Source organism: Spermophilus citellus (assembly GCF_964194105.1).
Source record: "Spermophilus citellus genome assembly, chromosome: 11".
NCBI classification, from domain to species: Eukaryota; Metazoa; Chordata; class Mammalia; order Rodentia; family Sciuridae; genus Spermophilus; species Spermophilus citellus.
This window is the reverse complement of record NC_138192.1, coordinates 126,102,373-126,121,923: the sequence shown is the minus strand read 5'-3', so window position 1 is coordinate 126,121,923 and position 19,551 is coordinate 126,102,373. Positions and strand designations below refer to the sequence as shown.

General features: G+C 37.3%; 1 protein-coding gene across 2 annotated transcripts in view; it reads left to right on the top strand.

The window, feature by feature from the left end:
• SPHKAP (SPHK1 interactor, AKAP domain containing) overlaps positions 1 to 19,551 on the top strand; it is a 167,571-nt gene that overhangs the window by 110,123 nt on the left and 37,897 nt on the right. For both annotated transcript variants that reach the window (XM_081262219.1, XM_081262218.1), the window contains exons 4-5: positions 15,748 to 15,807; positions 17,524 to 17,658. In XM_081262219.1, the coding sequence (XP_081118345.1) occupies positions 15,748 to 15,807; positions 17,524 to 17,658 (195 nt within the window). The remainder of the gene's footprint in view (positions 1 to 15,747; positions 15,808 to 17,523; positions 17,659 to 19,551) is intronic.

The following is a 19,551-nucleotide window of genomic DNA, read 5'->3' as shown; positions in this document are numbered from 1 at the left end:
GAACTGTAGGAAAGGGCATGTATTCATCAGTTATCTGGAATTTAGTTTCCTTACAGATAGGGAACTGAACCAGATGATTTTAAAGCCACTTTCTCTAAAATTCTGTGAATTAAAATTAAAATACCAGAAACACATTGACAGACATATCCTCATAACTGACTTTGATAGTTATTCAACTTTTGTTTATTTTCTTATTCATATACTCACAGTAAGACATTTGAAACCCAAGATGGTTTTAAGTTGTATTCTGCCTTTCTTTCAAGTGGGAAAGAGTCAGCTGTCAACAGCCTTGGGATAATGATGAGGTTTGGGAGCAAAGGAGGGGTGGGCTTCACTCTGCTGACTTTGCTCAAGCAGTGCTGTCTCTCTCTTTGCACAGGGAGGGGATTCTGTTAGAGACTTTTGAAGACTACAAATAGATAGTGCACAGAATCCTCCAGTTGCAACTTAAATTTTAAATCTCTGACAGAAATATATAATGCTACAAATAATTCTTTCCTCCTCCCCCTCTTCCTTCTTGTCCTCCTCCTTCTCCTCCTCCTCCTCCTCCTCCTCCTCCTCCTCCTCTTTTTCCCTTCCCTTCCGTTCCCTTTCCTTCCTTCCCCTCTCTCTCTCTCTCTCTCTCTCTCTCTCTCTCTCTCTCTCTCTCTCTATCTCTCTCTCTCTCTCTCCCACACACACACACACACACACACCTTTCCTTCTCCCTATTTTTTTCTTCCATAAATGCTGAATCCAAATTAATGGATGCTCAGTGAGGAAAGTCAGAAACTTAAAAAGGAATGCCAAAAAAACCAGTTTCCTGCCCTGTGGCTGTCAGTAATTTTTAGTAACTTTAGAGATAATAGTGTTTAACAAACATCTGAATTGCCTATCTATTTTGAATATTTGATTCTGCAACTGGGGTTTAACTGCCAAGATTTATCTGCCGTACCTTACCAACAACTGAGGTAACTCAAACTACCTCCCACATCACGAAGGTCAATTTTTCCAAGAGTCATTACCTTAAATGAATAAAGTTCAAGGGAGTAAATAAAATGGACAAAAATAGCATAAATCAGAATGCACATTACTTTTACCAACAGAGAGCAAAAACATTAATAACAGTGCCCATCTTATATCATATCGTTTTAAGAATATTTTTTAATTGTACATGAACACAATAACTTTATTTTGTTTATTTTTTATGTGGTGCTGAGGATCAAATCCAATGTCTCACATGATTACAGCACACCTTTTGAAATAGGTTTTTTTAAAAAACTAAATTACTTTAAAATATTTAATGGATAAAGAATAGCATGTGTTCAGAGTCTATGGTGTGATGATTTGATACCTGCAAATGACTACAAATTAATTAACACACTCTTCACCACCCATAGTCACTGTGAGTGTGCATTTGCATGTGTGTTAGGTGAAGAGACTTAAAATCTGCTCCTTTATCAAAATTCAAGTAGATAATATGTTCCGATTGATGATAATCACCATGCTGTATATTAGGTCCCTAGAACATGCTCATCTTACACCTGGATGTCTGTAGGCTTTGGCCAGCATATCCCCATTCCCTGACCCCCAGCTCTTCATAACCCCCAACCTATTCTTTATTTCTACAAGTTATTTCTAGGTCCCATATATAAGTGAGATCCTCTGATATTTATTTGTCTTTCTGGTTCTGGCTTATTTCACTTAGCACTCTGTCTTCCAAGCTCTGTTTTAGTGATTCCTTAGAATCATTGTCAAAGGAAACAAATACAAAAGACATTTTAATCCTATTCTCTATGATATATGTCCCTCTCATGCTTTGTTTGGCCTTGACTTTTTCTAATTATTTTATCTATTTACTTATTATGTGGGAAATATAGACCTCAAAATTCCACTTTTCAAAGACTTGAATTTAATGGTCATTTATTGGAAAAGTGAGTTACTTCTCAGTATCTGCCAGTCTTTTAGAACATTTAAATTAATGAATCTCTAAGCAACCTATGAATATATTCTACAGGGACAAAAAATTTTATTCATGCCTTGGACTAAAATCTTTGACAGACGTAGAACAGGCCCAACAGAGTGGTTCTTAGCAATCCAAGGAAACAGGATTGAGAACCACTTTCAAAGCCCTTTATCAATATAGACAGAAATCTGGATAGTTCTGTCCAAATAAAGAAGTACCTAGCATTTATGCTTGAGGGCTGAATCCTCTATCACCACTTCCCCGTGCAGAGTGGTTCAAGATGTGCATTAGTGGTTGCCACTGAGTTCTACTCTGCATACGATTTAGCTGTACTAAGGCATTTTAGCAATGCTTCATCTGAAGAAGCTCAGTGTGGGCTCAAGGAGACCTGAGGTTTTTGAAGAGGTAGTGTCTGTCATTAGTAGTTTAGTTGTCAAAAATGTGAGAGGTACAAGTGAGAGATCAAGTTCAGATAAATTATTTATTATTTAAAATGAGTCTTTCTAATCATTTATTCACAGTGATTAAAAGTATTTAAATTGCCTTGTATCTCTAGTCATAATTTACTTAATGACATGGATATGTTCTGAGAAATGTGCCTTTGGGCAATACTGTCACTGTGCAAACATCGTGGAGTGTGTTTGTATGAACATAGATGGTATAGTCTACTATATACCTAAGCTATATAGTATGTGTGCACATGCATGTGTGTGTGTGTACAACATTATATATGTGTTATAATATATATAATTATACATAAACATATTTTATACATATATATGTATGGCTTATTGCTTTTAGTGTCATGATGACAAAACAACATGAGATAAATTCAAGCACATTTTAAAATGATGAAATCAAGAGACAGTAAATATGACATGCATGAGGCTATTGCTGGGTGCATTGTGGCTTGCTGTTTTAGAGTAAACATTTTTATAAATATAATAAGTACACACTAAAAAATGATACATAGATAAACCAGTAATATAGTCATTTATCATCACCAAGTATGATGTCCTGCACATAATCATATGTGCTATGCTTTTATATGGTTAACAGTTAAGTAAGTTTATTTACATCAGCATCACCATGAACATGTAATTCATTGCAGTATGTCAACATTACCATATCAATAGTCAATAGGAATTTTTGAGCTTCATTATAATCTTCTGAGACCACCATAATCTATGTGGTCTCTCATTGACCAAAACATAACAATGTGACACAGCCTAAATAATTGAGCTACTCTAAGTGTCTATATTTTTAAAAAAAATTTTCTTTGTGCAAATGTATATGGCTTCAAGAAGAGAAAAAAGATAATTACTGAAGGTTATCTTATTACTGAAAAGATGAAAAAGCAATTACCTATAATGGAGGATTACTTGAATGTTAAAAACATAAAATTCTACAAAAATCTAAAAATGTATCATATTTATGTTCAATAAATATGTCTATAGCATTGTTTTTCCATAGTCAAAGATATAATTGCCTTTTCACACCTGAGGATGAACAATGTACCCTCAATTATTTTTAATGCAATTTATTTTTGTGGTACTGGAGATCAAAACTAGGGCTTTGTACATGCTACACGAGCACTGACCCAATAAGCTACATCTACAACCCCCTCAACTATTTTTTAAAAGTTTAGAACAGAGCCAAACCATTTATACTTTCACACACTGTGCTGAGAAATTGAAGTTATGCATTGGATTCAAGAGGCTGATTTGCACAGAAGAGCTGTTATAATTCTGATTCAAGATTGTTTTTCTTAATAATAGGGGCTCTATTGACTCAGGTCTATAAGTTCTCTCAAAAACCATGTTTATATTTAGGAATTAATAAATAATGATTCAGCAATGGTTGGTGGTTTAACATATCTACAATTTTGTTGAAAATTGTAATTTTGGTACTTCCATAGACATAGTTGGATGCCAATTTCATGTCTCTTATAATCACCCACTAGTTTTATAACTCTTGATAATAGCAAAAACCATAACACTGTTGTGCATTTAGGTGAATTAAATTATAAATGCCTCCAGGAACAAGAGGGAAAGCATTTCCTAATTAAGTGTTCCATAGCCCTGAAAAACAAGTTAAAAGTCTGTACATATATGTATCTCTTAAAGGTTTAGACAAAAGCAAATTATGATTTTTGTTGGGAAATAATGCTTATAAAATTAAACTGAAATAAATATTCCAAGTAAATAGAGTTACAGTTATATAAAAGGTAGTTACCACAAGAAGACAAATTTTAGTTGTTTTGCATTCTCAGAAATAGCTAGTCTTTATAAATATACCATCTCAAATTTAGATTAAACCTTACAAAATTGCCACTTTTATATGAAAGAAATTGTAGAGTTAACTTTTGTGGATGGCGAGAGAAAGGGATTCAATTTCATTTTGTTGCATATGGATTTCCAATTTTCCCAGCACCATTTGTTGAAGATGCTATCCTTTCTCCATTGCATGTTTTTAGTCCCTTTATCAAATATAAGATAGTTGTAACTTTGTGGATTAGTCTCTGTGTCTTCTATTCTGTACCATTGGTCCACCTGCCTGTTTTTGTACCAGTACCATGCTGTTTTTGGTACTATTGCTTTGTAGTACAGTTTGAACTCTGGTATCACTATACCTCCAGATTCACATTTCCTTCTTAGAATTGCTTTTGCTATTCTGGGTCTTTTGTTTTTCCATATGAATTTCATGATTGCTTTATCTATTTCTACAAGAAATGCCATTGGGATTTTGATTGGCATTGCATTAAACCTGTAGAGAACTTTGGGTAATATCGCCATTTTGATGATGTTAGTTCTGCCTATCCATGAACAGGGTACATTTTTCCATCTTCTGAGATCTTCTTCTGTCTCTCTCTTTAGGGTTCTGTAGTTTTCATTGTATAAATCTTTCACCTCTTTTGTTAGGTTGATTCCCAAGTATCTTATTTTCTTTGAGGATATTGTGAATGGAGTGGTTTTCCTTATTTCCATTTCAGAGGTTTGTTGCTGATATACAGGAATGCCTTTGATTTATGCGTGTTGATTTTATAACCTGCCACTTTGCTGAATTCATTTATTAACTCTAGCAGCTTCTTTGTAGACCCTTTTGGGTCTGTTAAGTATATTATCATGTCATCCACAAATAGCGATAATTTAATTTCTTCTTTTCCTATTTTTATGCCTTTAATTTCTTTTGTCTGTCTAATTGCTCTGGCTAGTACTTTGAGAACTAAATTGAATAGAAGTGGTGATAGAGGGCATCCCTGTCTTGTTCCAGATTTTAGAGGGAAAGCCTTCAGTTTTTCTCCGTTTAGGATGATGCTAGCCTGAGGTTTAGCGTATATAGCTTTTACAAGGAGCTAGATATCAAATCAGAGACGCTGCGTCTGATAGAAGAAAAAGTTGGCTCCAATCTACATATAGTGGGGTCGGGCTCCAAATTCCTTAATAGGACGCCCATAGCACAAGAGTTAATAACAAGAATAAACAAATGGGACTTACTTAAACTAAAAAGTTTTTTCTCAGCAAGGGAAACAATAAAAGAGGTAAATAGAGAGCCTACATCCTGGGAACAAATTTTTACCCCTCACACCTCAGATAGAGCCCTAATATCCAGAATGTACAAAGAACTCAAAAAATTAAACAATAAGATAACAAATAACCCAATCAACAAATGGGCCAAGGACCTGAACAGACACTTCTCAGAGGAGGACATACAATCAATCAACAAGTACATGAAAAAATGCTCACCATCTCTAGCAATCAGAGAAATGCAAATCAAAACCACCCTAAGATACCATCTCACTCCAGTAAGATTGGCAGCCACTATGAAGTCAAACAACAATAAGTGTTGGCGGGGATATGGGGAATAGAGTACACTTGTACACTGCTGGTGGGACTGCAAAATGGTGAGGCCAATTTGGAAAGCAGTATGGAGATTCCTGGGAAAGCTGGGAATGGATCCACCATTTGACCCAGCTATCGCCCTTCTCGGACTATTCCCTGAGGACCTTAAAAGAGCGCACTATAGGGATACTGCCACATCGATGTTCATAGCAGCACAATTCACAATTGCTAGACTGCGGAACCAACCTAGATGCCCTTCAATAGATGAATGGATAAAAAAAATGTGGCATCTATACACAATGGAGTATTATGCAGCACTAAGAAATGACAAAATCATAGAATTTGCAGGGAAATGGATGGCATTAGAGCAGATTATGCTAAGTGAAGCTAGCCAAGCCCTAAAAAACAAATGCCAAATGTCTTCTTTGATATAAAGAGAGCAAATAAGAACAAAACAGGAAGGAAGAGCATGAGGAAAAGACTAACAGTAAACAAAGACGAATGGGGGGAGAGAAAGGGAGAGAGAAGGGAAAGCATATGGAAATGGTAGGAGACCTTTAATGATACACAAAATTATAAGAGGTTATGAGGGGCAAGGGGGAGGGGGGAAAAACGGGGAGAGAATTGAACAACAGCAGAGGAGATAGAGAGGGAAGATGGGAGGGGTGGGGAGGGGAGGGGGGATAGTAGGGGATAGGAAAGGTAGCAGAATACAACAGTCACTTATATGCCATTATGCAATAATGTGAGTGTGTAACCGATGTGATTCTGCAATTTGTATTTGGGGTAAAAATGGGAGTTCAAAACCCAATTGAGTCTAATGTATGAAAGATGATATATCATGAGCTCTGTAATGTTTTGAACAATCAATAAAAAATAAATTAAAAAAAAGAAATTGTAGAGCAGCAATATTCAATAATTCATGCTCACAGACTACAGTCCAGAAATCAATAAAATGTCATCCAATTCTGTGTGGAAACAAGCCCATGGAAAAGGGAGACCAAACAATGCTTTTCTCTATTTTGTGTTTCATTTCATCTGCACAGAAATTGAGCAAAGCAAGTACTTCGTTATCCCCACCTGGCTCGTCAAGATGTCACAATCCATAGCTGGTGGAGCTTAGGTTTGAAGCTGGGCAGCTACAGCCATCTTCTGTCACCTGTACACTCTCCTGCTTCAGAGGAAGAGAACATTCTCGCCACTGAGGCATGGTTTTCCCCTGAGAATCCTCAAGAGTCAGTATGAACACCTCAATCACCGTTCCTGGGCTTAGATGAAACTTAGGAACGTCTCACATTCTGGACCCAGAATGAGCTCTCTACCCTGAAAACATAGGATTCTTTCTGAAGATCTGAAAATGAGTTAGTTGTTTACCTACTTCTCCAGTTTTGTTTTCTTAGTTCTTTGGTCATATTGTTCACTAAGAAAACATGGGGGATCTGGGTTATTCCTGGCTTTGGTGACCCAGGAGCAGCCTCTCTCCCTCTATCACTCTTTCCTCAAAGCACATTTGCTCAGATGCCCTAGAGTTGCAGCTTTGAACTAAAGGTATACAAAGGAAAAGTAAAGGCTTATTTATTTTTTTAAAGGCGGTTAAGGATGAAGAATTTTGAGAAGTCTAGAACCATTCTTTTTAGCTGGAGAATGGTTAAGAATTGTAGGTGTTGGTCTTGAATGTTCCTGGATCAGCAAAAACAGCATCACACCTCCCACCTCCTGAGGCCATACCCATCTCTCAGCAATGTGACTCCTCTCACACCCTCATGCTCCATACACACTAGTGCGTGCACCCCAGAAAGGGTGATTCTGATTAAACTTCCTGGTGATTCCAGAGGCTTCCTGCAGCCCATCTTCCTCTCAATGGGCAAAGTGGAAGTTTGAGTAACCACCTTGATCAAAAAGCACTTTGCTGCAGAATAGTAGACCCTTCACCATCATCCTCAGTGCCTATAATAATTCATCTACGCAGTCTGCTTTTCTTTGCACTGTCCCAGGGTATAACTGTTGGAAATTCAGAAATTTATCAAACTTATTTTATATCAGTAATCTAAATAACCTCCAGGAGGAAAAATGTAAACAAAGTGGAGCCAAGTCTAGCATACTTTTTTTCTTTTATTTAGAAAGTAAAACTTCTAGATAAGTCCAGTTCCAAGGGAAATATGACTCAACCCTTCCCCCATCATTCTTGGTGTCACTTTTTCTTAAGACCACGCCTTCCAGTGGGAGAGGATCACAAGAGCAAGGTTGCATCACCAGGAGGATGGGAGGTGACAGAATTGCTCAAGGATCATTTTATCTCAAGATTTCCAAATCCTCACTCATCAGGGAAGATTTTGAAAAACAAAAACAAAACAAAACAAAAACATTCCTAAGAAACAACCAAACATCTACAAATGGTTAGGTAAGCAAAATGCAGTATGCCCATACAATGAAATAATATTTTGCAAAAAACAGTGATGGAATTGTTAAGACTCACTATGATGCAGATAAACTTAAGAAACATTATGTGAAGCCAGTCACACCCCCAAACACATACATTCATATTCAATGTCCAGAACAGGCAAACCTATAGAGATATAAAGAACTATGGGAGTTGTCCAGGGCTGGGTAGAGGGTGTCTGAGGGGGAAATAGAGAGTGTCTATAATGCACACGGTTTCTTTGGAGAATGAAGAATATGCTAAATGCTGTTGAATTACTCACTTTACTTGGCTATGCTATATAGTATGTAAATTGTGTCTCAATAAAGCTTTTATCTTTTAAAATAAATAATAACAGTAACTAATATCCTCAGGCTCTAAACTAAGAGGCAGCAACTGAGCAGTGCTGGTGTGGAGCCTGGGAATATGTAAATGCAGAGCTCTGCCCAGTGCGCTCTGCTGTGCCATCCCCATAGGTTTGGTTCCAACAGTCAGCAAGCCAGGAGAAGCAGACCCAAAGCTTCCAGTCTTCAGATCCCAAGCATGACTCCCTCTGGAAGCAAGCCAGGACATGATTCTGAGCCCTGCTAATGTCCTTGTTTCTTTGTTTTCTCTTTCTCTTCTCTCTCATACTACCAGCTCTTCAATTTTCACTTCCATTATTCTCCTTCCCCTTTCAGGAAATCAGCATGCTCCTAAGGGGTACTCTTTACATTAAGATTCCTGACTGGTAGAAGGTGACACTCAGTTTCTAGAGCTCATCTGACAACTGACAAGCCACTGGGCTTGACTATGGTCTCTTTGCCACAAGAGCCCAGGAGCCAAGAGCAGAGCCAGTGATGGCAGCCCTTCCTGGCCAGTACCCTAGACCACTACCCCCACCCACATTCACTTACTATACAAGTTACCCCACACCGAGACTATGCCTTCCTTAGGGATGTTACAATTTCAAGGAGTGTAGACCTGACTTCTTATGAACAAGTATTTCAAGAACCCTGATTTAACTCCCTGAAAGCCCTCACAGGTTAAAATGATGTTGATCCCAGAATCTAGAATCTTCCTTAAACTTAGAGAAAAATTCCTTCATGATCGGTGCAGAGTTAGTATGGGAGAGGGAGGTAGGGAATTTCATCAAGATCAATATAAATCTGATCTGCATGCATAGATGTGGCACAGTGGAACCTGGCATGGAGTGTATCCACAGGACACCAACTTAAATTAACAAACTGACTAAATGGATTGAGGGATTCTAGAGTGGAGCTTGGGCGGGGTGAATTACAGCAGACTGTGTTCCAGGCCTTTGTGATTATGTCAGAGTCCATCCTGATGTTGTGTATGACTAAAAGGGATTTTTAAAAAATTTTAAGCTAGCAATAAAATTGGCTTCCTGTATGGTTAATATAAAAAATCTTTCATCTTTTAGAAAATTTTAGATCATTCACAAACTGCTTGAAAATTGCCCCCAAAACAGCATTTCAAATATATTTTTTAAAAGATATTGACAATAAATTCTTTTTACAGTCTCAAGAGTAAATACCACTTTATATTTCATCTTGGTGAAACTGTTGCAATTATTTCAAAGTAATAACTGGATACAAATGCAGTATTTTCTCCAGTGGTCAAATGTGTTCCAGAATGTCTGCCAGCATGATGATACCAACATTGATACAAAATTGCCATTTTAGTATCATCAGCTTAAAGTACTAATCAGAGAAAATGTGATATTCTTCAGAAGATAATTTTGGTCCATGGTCCTGAATCTAGCAGAAGTCTTTGGTTGAGGGAAGAAAGCAGGCAATTTTTTTTCCTTGGAAGCTTTGTTGATCAGCATTTTGATGCCATCAAATTAAGAGATCTTGTCATATCTCACATGGCCAGATGGCTCATTGTTAGAAGCTGAAAAAAGGAACTGACATTCTTCTAAGATAAACCATAAGTATCTATTTGGTCATATTCAACATTGAAATGGCTAGATTTTAAAGGCAATTTGACATCCTGCTTTTGATTAACATTTGCTAAGCAGGATCTCCATAAGAATGATTTCCCTGATGGCTTTGGCTGACTTAAAGAGAGACAGAAAGATTGCCAACAGAGGAAGTCAGAATATCACTTTGGGGCTGAAAACTCTGCCACCATCTAACCTCTCACATAGTGATTGGTCCTTAGTTCAAACAAAGCACGAAGACATTTCTCCACTACTGCATTTGATCATCTGAATCACCTAAAATGTTGACTAAAGTCAACATACAGAATCTTAAAACTGTCCTTACAGTTTCTGGGTTACAGTTTTATAGGTTCCATGCACAGAATTCTCTTTAACTCCTAGGACCATAATGCAGAATCTCCCAGACACAGCACTCACTCCAGTTCCTCCACAAAACTCTATTTGGGTTTCCTGTTACCAAAAGTTCTCATTACAACCTCCTGCAATAACCCCTTGAGCACAGAGCAGACTCACTCAGGATTTATAACCCACAGGTCTCTCTCCATTCTTATCGCTCAGGAAACATATCAGAAAATTATTCCTTTCATTATTTCACTATTCCCTCTTTCATTCACCTTCTTTAAGTCCGCTGAAGTGTGGCCAGAGTCTTCACTGTGTAAGAGGAAAGGCATTCTGCTCATCAGCATGCTGACAATCATCACCAGCTTTGGGGGAAAGGTCGGGGAGAGTAAATTCAATTCAAAAGTCAGACTTTTTTTTTTTAATCCCATAAAATATTACTGTTTTGTGCAGACTTAATTTGTAAATACAGTCACTACACAAAAGTCACTATGAATTACAATCCACTTACAGTGATTTTACTTCATCCTCTTTTACTAGATTTTAAATGTCAGCTTCTTTCTCACATGAATCTTTCACCAAAATATGTTTTATGAACTAATAAAATTTTACAGCAAATTTCTATTTTAAAAAATGCTTACAAGAACACCATTTGTAAAAAGGAAGTTATAAATAAATCACTGAGATTGCTTGAGTAAATAATCCACAATACTAAAGAGATTAAACTGTATATTGCCTGTAGACATTCAAAGTTTTGTTTTACATAAAGAACTTTGGGGCATTTTATCAGATTATGTAGAAGTCAAAATCACAAGTGGCATCATTTTCTTAGTGATATTTATTCCTACATTGTTTCATTTTAAAACCATAAGAACAGAAAAGTGGCATTAGTGAAGGCTGAAGGCAGACAGACCATGTTGAAGAAAAAAGGTAATTCTATAAACACATTATGAGTACCCATCCAAATGGAGGTGAACAGCCAACATAGCAGTTACACCTGACTCTCAGCTGCCTGGTGTCTCTGCCATACAGCCCCAGCCTCTCCAGAACAGAATTCTCTCCAACCCCTAGACCACAATTCACAATTTTCCAAGTGTCAATACTTGAATAAGACATGACACTCACCCCAGTTCCTTTATGATTCCTGTTACCCAAAACTTCCATTACAACCTCCTGCAATAACCCATCAAGCAGAGAGCGGACTCAGGGTTTGTAACTGACAGGTCTCTCTCAATTCCTGTTGCTCAGGAAGCATATCATAAAATTGTTCTTTTCATTATTTCATTAATCCTTCTTTCATTCACCTTTTAAAAGTCTGCTGAATTATCGCCTAGTCCTCACTGTGGAAGAGGAAAGGCATTCTGCTCACCACCTTTGTTCTCCCTTTTCGGGGAGCTAGGCCGCATGTCTTGCTCTGGATTTCCCTGCTTCTTTCCCTTCTTCCTCCTCTCCTGCTTAATATAGATCCTCTTACCAGGTCACTGTTCACAGGTGCTAATGGTGGCAAAATCATCCATTCAGTGTCCATGCAGTATCAACTCATGGTTTTCAAATTGTCCCCTCTGACTTCAAATCTCACCTCAAAACCTGCCTTCTCTGGGATAGCATTTGTGATTAACCCAGCTCTCTGGATGTCTTCCTCCAATATATGCAACCTGCCTAAGGGTCTTCATTTTAGGAATATGTCCTGCTTCTAGAAAAATCATAACCCTAAGAGCAAGAACAATCCCTTGAATTGATTATTTTCTGAGCACCCTGCACAAACACCATACACCTGCAGGAGGCAGAACACAGTCCCCTCATCAAAACCTCCTAAACCAGGCCCACCATTTCCAGCTCTTCTAGACCAAGGCTTGTCTGACCCTCTCCACTTGGAGCACAGCATGAGTGGATGACTAAACCTCAGTGAAATAGCCCAAGGTCATAGAGTGGAAACTTGTCAAGAGCAATGCAATCATGTGGACCATCTCACCAAGAAGTGGATTTAGTGTAAAACTGTCAAAGCTCAAATTTGAGGATGCTTTGGCCTCTCCCAAGACCCTGGAATGGGGCCAAACACTGTATTCACAGGGTTCTTTATGCAAATTTTTTCAAAAGTCATGTTTTAGGCACAATTATCTCTTTTCATCCAGACTCCTATCGTATCTTATTGTCCCTCATTGGATTGACCTTGGGCATTTGTGGGATCTGGCTTCAGGGAAATTTATTGGGGTTGTGTTGACCTGAAGTATATTTATGTGGCTTAGAGTCACTCTCATATACACTTAAGTGATTGCTAGCCTTCTGCATGTGGGAAAGGTTTTCAGGAATATTCCTACCCCAGAGAGTGGCAATTCAACCAGACATTGCAACAGAAATGCTGTCAGGTCAGAGATCAAGTCATGTGAATATGCTCTACAGTTCCCAACATCAGAACTCTATAGGAGTGGAAAGAAAACCACTCTCTACCTTGTATGTTTGCTCCAGTAGCTAGTCTATGTAAAATTCTTCCAGCCACTAGACATGCAAAATTTAAGTACATGACTGGTTTCTCATTGACCCTTACTCAACCCAAATTTCTCTACTAGAAAACAATTTATTTGGTATTGCAGCAATGAAATTTGTAAGTGCACCATGCATTTGTTTTTCTTCCATGGAAATAACACAAAAGAAAATTAATCTAAATACTTACATTTGTAGAGTACAAAACTATAACTATATTGCAAACAGTAAGTGTGCCTGTAAGAACTCATATAAGACAGGCACATTGGCACATGCCTCTAATCCCAGTGACTCAGGAGGCTGAGACAGAAGGAATATAAAATTCCAGGCCAGCCTCACCAACTTAGTGAAACCCTGCCTCAAACAATTAAAGGTGGGCGGGGTGGGGTAGGGGTCAAGGCTGGGGGAGGCTGGGGATGTAGCTCAATGATGAAGCACCCCAGGGTTCAATCCCCAGGACTTAAAAAAAAAGTAACTTGTATGTGAAAGAAATTATAATTCCACACTAAATTTGATAGTAAGCTGAAAATGTTTAAGATTGTCAATAAAAAATTTTGTAGCTGAAAAAAGCTCAATCAGCCATACTGAAGAAAGACTGAATTATCCTTCTATTCATCCTAGATAAAATTATATTATAAAACTGTCACCATATGAAGAGATGAACAAAGAGAATGCAGCCTAAAATCTCAGGGGAAAGCATTGAGCAGTTAATTGGTTAAAATATCATTTTTTTTTTCTGAAAATTTCAGTGTTGTTAGTATTAGCCTTTCCAAATTTGAATTCATTTTTAGATATAATTAGAATTTTATTACCCCTTTTCTAAAAGAAGTGTTTTTTTCAAAATTGTACAGATATCAGACCTTAAAAAAAGATCTGCATCTTCTTCTACTACAAAGAGATAGAAAGACATACACTCTAGGTAAAACCAGGTTTTGTCTGCATTTGGTTATGTTTCTATCTTGGCAAAGCTAAAATTGTGAAGGATTTCCTTCAGATGTAGGCAGAATCTCATTTTTAGCCAAGAAGGACTCAAAAGAGAATTAATCCTTGGAAGAGGGAAGACAATATTGGAGGGCAGATGAAGCACTATTACAGATGCCTGTGATTGATGTCCGGTCTCTGCTTCACCTTCTCCCACCATGATGCAGGATATAAAGGGTTGTAGGATGCCCAGGAGCAAGGTAATGGGCTTTCTTTAAGGTGAATGGCAAATTGTCTATCCATTCAGAAACTGCAGCCCTGGCTACATGTTATTAAAAGTCCCTGAGCACTAATGGATATTGACCCAGCTTTCCAAAAGCAAAGTTGCAATTATTGTATGAATTTTCTCAAGCTGCCTTAGATCATGAACTACTTCTGAGCTCCATCTATTATTTATGCTTCCATTTGTGCTGTCTGCAAAGGGACTCATGCCCATTTCCTTCCTCTTTTCCGTCCTATTGTCCCAGAGCAGAACCTCTGAACAAGCATGTAGGCAGCATTCCAAGCCCCTCTCCCTCCCCAGTGCTCATTAAGTTACCTCAATCCCTAGGACACTGTGTCCCAGGGATGCAGGATCTTGTGAGCCTATGACACTGAAGGAAATCTCTAGTGTTTGGGAGTTCCGCAGCAGTGATCTTTATACTTTAGCAACATGTTTTAGTTCTAAGTGACTTTTCCAAAAGCTTTCAATTATGTTTTTATGTTAATCTCAAAAATAGATGCACTCTAATAAAACCATGACACCAAACAACCAATTGCAGATATTAGTAGGCGTCTAATAAATTCAAACAGTGCATTAAATGTCTTGATGATTAATTTTCTCAGTTGTGTATGGGAAAATTAACTGGTTAACAATAAGATATATTTATATATATTATATGGTGATTTTTGGCAAAATATAAAACCTCATTCACATTATTTTATTTAACATGAGTCTTCCAAGTTCTTATTTCTGACACTGCCCTTTCTCAAGGCATCTGTTTCAGTCAGATTCTTTGGTTTCCTGAGAGTGTGTTGTACTTTCTCACCTCCAGGCATTACTCCTGCTTTCTAACCTACTAAGGACACCTGCCCCATCCCATGCCCAACTAAAGCCTTTTTATCTTTCAAGAACATAGTTCATTTTCTTGCTCAAGTTTTCTTCTCTTCAACACCATCTAAATATTCATAGTAGTTTTCTATCTATGAAATGATTTTGGAATTTAAATCATAGGAATTATTTTATCAGTTGAAATTATTTAATATTGTGCCTACTGTTTTTAAGCTAACTTATTCACTCTTTGATCTAAGATGACCAGAAATAAGAAGCAACTAATTCCAGATTAAATCAGTTAAAATGAACTAAAATACTAAAGCAAAAAGAGATCTGCTTATCACAATTGTATTGAAAGTGGGTGGAGGAAAGAAACAAGAAGAGAACACAGGGAAATGGAGAGAAGGCTTCATCAGAGTTGTGGACAAGGGCTTGGAGCATTACAAGTCCTTTTATCTGTTGCATGAGATTCAAAAACAGAGCTGAAGATTATGTTAGGACTCTTCATGACTCTAATGCAAGCAGGCATTTTGACTGTGTTTGGGCCATGAAAGGAAGAGGGCATCTGCTGAGACCACTGGGGAGTTCTCAGCAGTGCACCACAGACCTGTGTAGGAACCCAAAGGTGAAATGATTGTTTCTATGCCAACCTATATAAAATGTGTGGACTTGCAAAACAGTTCCCCAAACTGATTCCTGCTTTCTTCCAAAAAGCCTGTTAGGTTTTTCATTTAATTGACTGTTTTTTCCTCTTTTTCCCAGGTCTGCTTTGTGAACCTGGATGTCAACAAGGATGCAAGCAGCACAGAGCACCTGCAGCAGGTAACACCGGGAAGCTGAACTCTCCAGGAGCTCACTGTAAGAGCTGCCCAATCTGACCCCATGCTTACGTGATGATGTTCATTTAAAGAGACCACAGTGAGAGGGCCTCACCACAGCCTGCATCCCCGACCCTCCTCGCTTCTTTCCCAGGACTTTGCCCTTCTTAACATTTGTGAAACTTGCTTTTCTGTGTCAGAACTGTTTTTAGCATGCTCTTCCTCTGGCCCACAAGTGCCTCAATGTATCTGCTCTCTCCTTCCTTCACTCCCAACACCCAATCTGAGGCAACTTTTTTGTGTTTTTTGTAAAACCTGAACGATACCAGCCAATCCCTCCTCTGACTCTTAGGTTGCTCCTGCTGCTTCCATCAGACCCTAACCTTGACTTCCGTGTTTTACACCCATCTGGGGCTTGAACTTTATGGACCTTGTAGTAGCTTATGTTCCCAAGCATGTCCAAGGTTGTGAGAACCTTGACGTGAATCCCTGACAGAACGTAAGCACTTGGAGTTCTCCTCCGTTCTTTGGAAACAGTCTGCAGGACAGTGGGAAGAATTAAGTGGTGTGATAAGATTGTCATTCCATGCCCAAAGCTGACAGTCTGCCCTTGCCATTTGGTGTAATACTGTTCAGAGTAAACCATCTGCAGCTTGATTATCACAGAACGGTAGAAGGATTACTTAGTTACTCAGTATCGGGTACCTAAGTACTCCATACTCAATACTGACAATCACTCGGTTACTCTTATCATATTTTCTCCTGGTAATGTTGCACCAAAGCAACATGAACCCAGTTGTTCACACAGATATCCTTTACAAATCTTTACTACCCTCTCACTGTCATCATCTGTGTATTTCTGGAAGAATTTTCAAGAGCAAGTGTACATACAGTTTTATTTGATGGAATTATGGTGTTGAGTTCATTGAAAAGAGAACAGGGAGGATGAAAACAAGCAGGCATGTCCAGACCCTGTGAGTGATTTGAGACAATCTCCTGGCATGATGTGGAGCAGGCACATTGGCACTGATTTGTGCCTGCAACTAACTCTGGGCTGCTTCTGTATAAAATGAAAGCAATAATGGTACCTAGTATACACAGGACTGTCATGAGGATTAAATACAAAATGATGTAAGATATGGACAGTCCTTAGTACAGTGCTTGGTACACAAAGAAAAATCAATGTTAGTCATTATCTTTACCATTATTATTGTTAAACAGAAAATCATTGGTGAACAATTCTTTGTTTGAAAGCTTAAGAAGGGAATTTTTCTACACTATTATTTATGTCTATTGTGTGGTATTAATACTAAATGATCACTTTGGAAAATTTAGAGCTAAAGAGTTTCTAAAACTTAAATTTTCTATTCCAGTCTTAATTCTTTTTTTAATATTTATGGGTTTTAGTTTTAGGTGGACACAATATCTTTATTTTATTTTGATGTGGTGTTGAGGATCAAACCCAGTGCCCCGTGCATGCCAGGCGAGTGCGCTACCACTTGAGCCACATCCCCAGCCACATCCCCAGCCCCATATTCCAGTCTTAATTCTTATGTTTTTATTTTACATAATTTCTTCCAGTAATAGCTTTAATAGATTGAGCAATTTGAACTATGAGCAGTTACATAAATAAATCATTTTGCACATAAAATAGTTTGGGAGTTATCATTATGGAAGTGAAAAGAAATAATCTAAACTAATAAAGATTCTTGTTCTACAGAAACTGGTCAATGTTTCTCCAGATCTTCCAAAACTTATCAGCACCATGAACGTCCAACAACCAAAAGAAAATGAAATTGTCCTCCTGAGTGGGTTAGCATCTGGTAATCTCCAAGCAGATTTTGAAGTTTCACAGGTATGAAAGCTAAGTTCTTGATAAGACATTCACTTTCTACTATGTTATCCAAAGTCAGCTCAGTGAAGATTGATATGAACCCAATATAGATGCCTCACATAAGCTCCTATACCATAAAAATCAACATAGTATCTGTATTTGGTAATAGTGTTTATTTGTATTACTTCAAAATATTGTCACTTGAAAATTGACAAAACTTATCTTGCATTAATTCTTAATTCCTAATATCTTCTCAAAAATCAATGATTCTCAGTTGTTCTTGAACTAGAGTAGACACATTGGGCAATGACTTTCTTGGTTTCTGAAATCTAGTAGATAACCAAGAACAGAATTTTCTTTTCTTTTAGGAACATTACCAAACTTCCAACTCATAACATGTGATTTTGAGATCCTATAACATTATCTTTCTAGGTTCTATTTACTCCTTAGGAAATACCAAACTGGTCAAAGCTAGTAAATAAAGACCTGCAGTCCCAAGTTTTCTTGGACCCAAGAATAAAATCCCTAGACAAAAGAAATATTATTAAAAATAAAACAGGAAATAAAATACTATTATTATGACTCAGTGCATTCATGTCCATTAATATTATATAAATCATCATCAAAACACTTACTTGAGGAAATATGGGTAAAGCTGTTCAATCTGCAATAAAAATACACACAAGGTCTCTTATAGTGATACATAACATAGCTCCAGATTAAAATAATGAGCATTTAGTTCCTACCATATTGTTCTTCCTTAGATTTTAGTTTTGCTCTCAATTTTGAAATCTTTTTTTTTCTTCGATCTTTAAAAATCTTCAAAACATAGGAAGCCCAGCATTATTATAGCTCATCTCCAGATGACTCATGAAGATTTCTCCCCAGCCCAATACAATTTTCTAATTGAAATTCTCATCTAATAGCATTTTCCCTGAGCAGAGAGTCTAGGTTTATGAGAGAGGAAAAAAAATAGAAAATGACTCTATATTATGAAAAACTATGGTGATCAGAAATAAGGTTCAAACCTGAGTTTCACAAGTGTTAGAGCTGAAAGTCTATATCACCTCTACTGTTATGCCCTGGTAATGCGTTTCTCCCTTCATCCCCCACCCCATTTAAAAGATTTTTGCTTCACCGGGTGTAGAGCTCATTAATATAACACATGAAACTCCAGGTAAAGGAGCCCATATAGAATACTGGCTCTCCCGGAAGCCAAAGCGTTTGCTCTTTTATAATAAATAAGAGCAGAAAGTCCTTGGCCTGTTCATATATCTGCACCTTGGTATAATAGTTTTCTTTAATAAAGCAGGGATTTCATTATCCATAACTGAATTTTGCTAACCAGAATACTGTTATAACTGAATAGACATCATTTTGGATTTGAAGCCAAACAATGTGGATCTTTCTGAGGTTGGTCTGTCCATCTATAATAGTGGAATGGTAACAATTTCTACTTTTCGGGATTCATTTGAGGGATGACATGAAATAGGTAAAAAACACATTGTTTAAAACAAACTTTAGTTTCTGTGACAAAGAAAAGGAGGTAGAGTTAAATCGTAAGAAACCCGGCATTTTACAAAAATATACAATTGAAACTATTTTCCAAAGAAAAAGAAAATCCAATTCCAGAGAAAATGGTTTATCTCCAAATTTCAAGCTTTACAATAATGATTTTCTAAGTAATATGAAATATCAATTAATAAGCAAGAAGGTTTTATTGATAGGTGTTTATATATCTTTGATTTTGTAGCTACTAACAGGCATGTATGGTATAGATTTTACAGGAATCTTAAGTCATTTTTTAATTTATAAGCAAATTGCAAATTATGTCTTTAAAACATAACAGAGAATAAAAACTTTGTTTCTAACTTCTTTATAACATCAACATTTCTTCTTTTCTTTTTTTTTTTT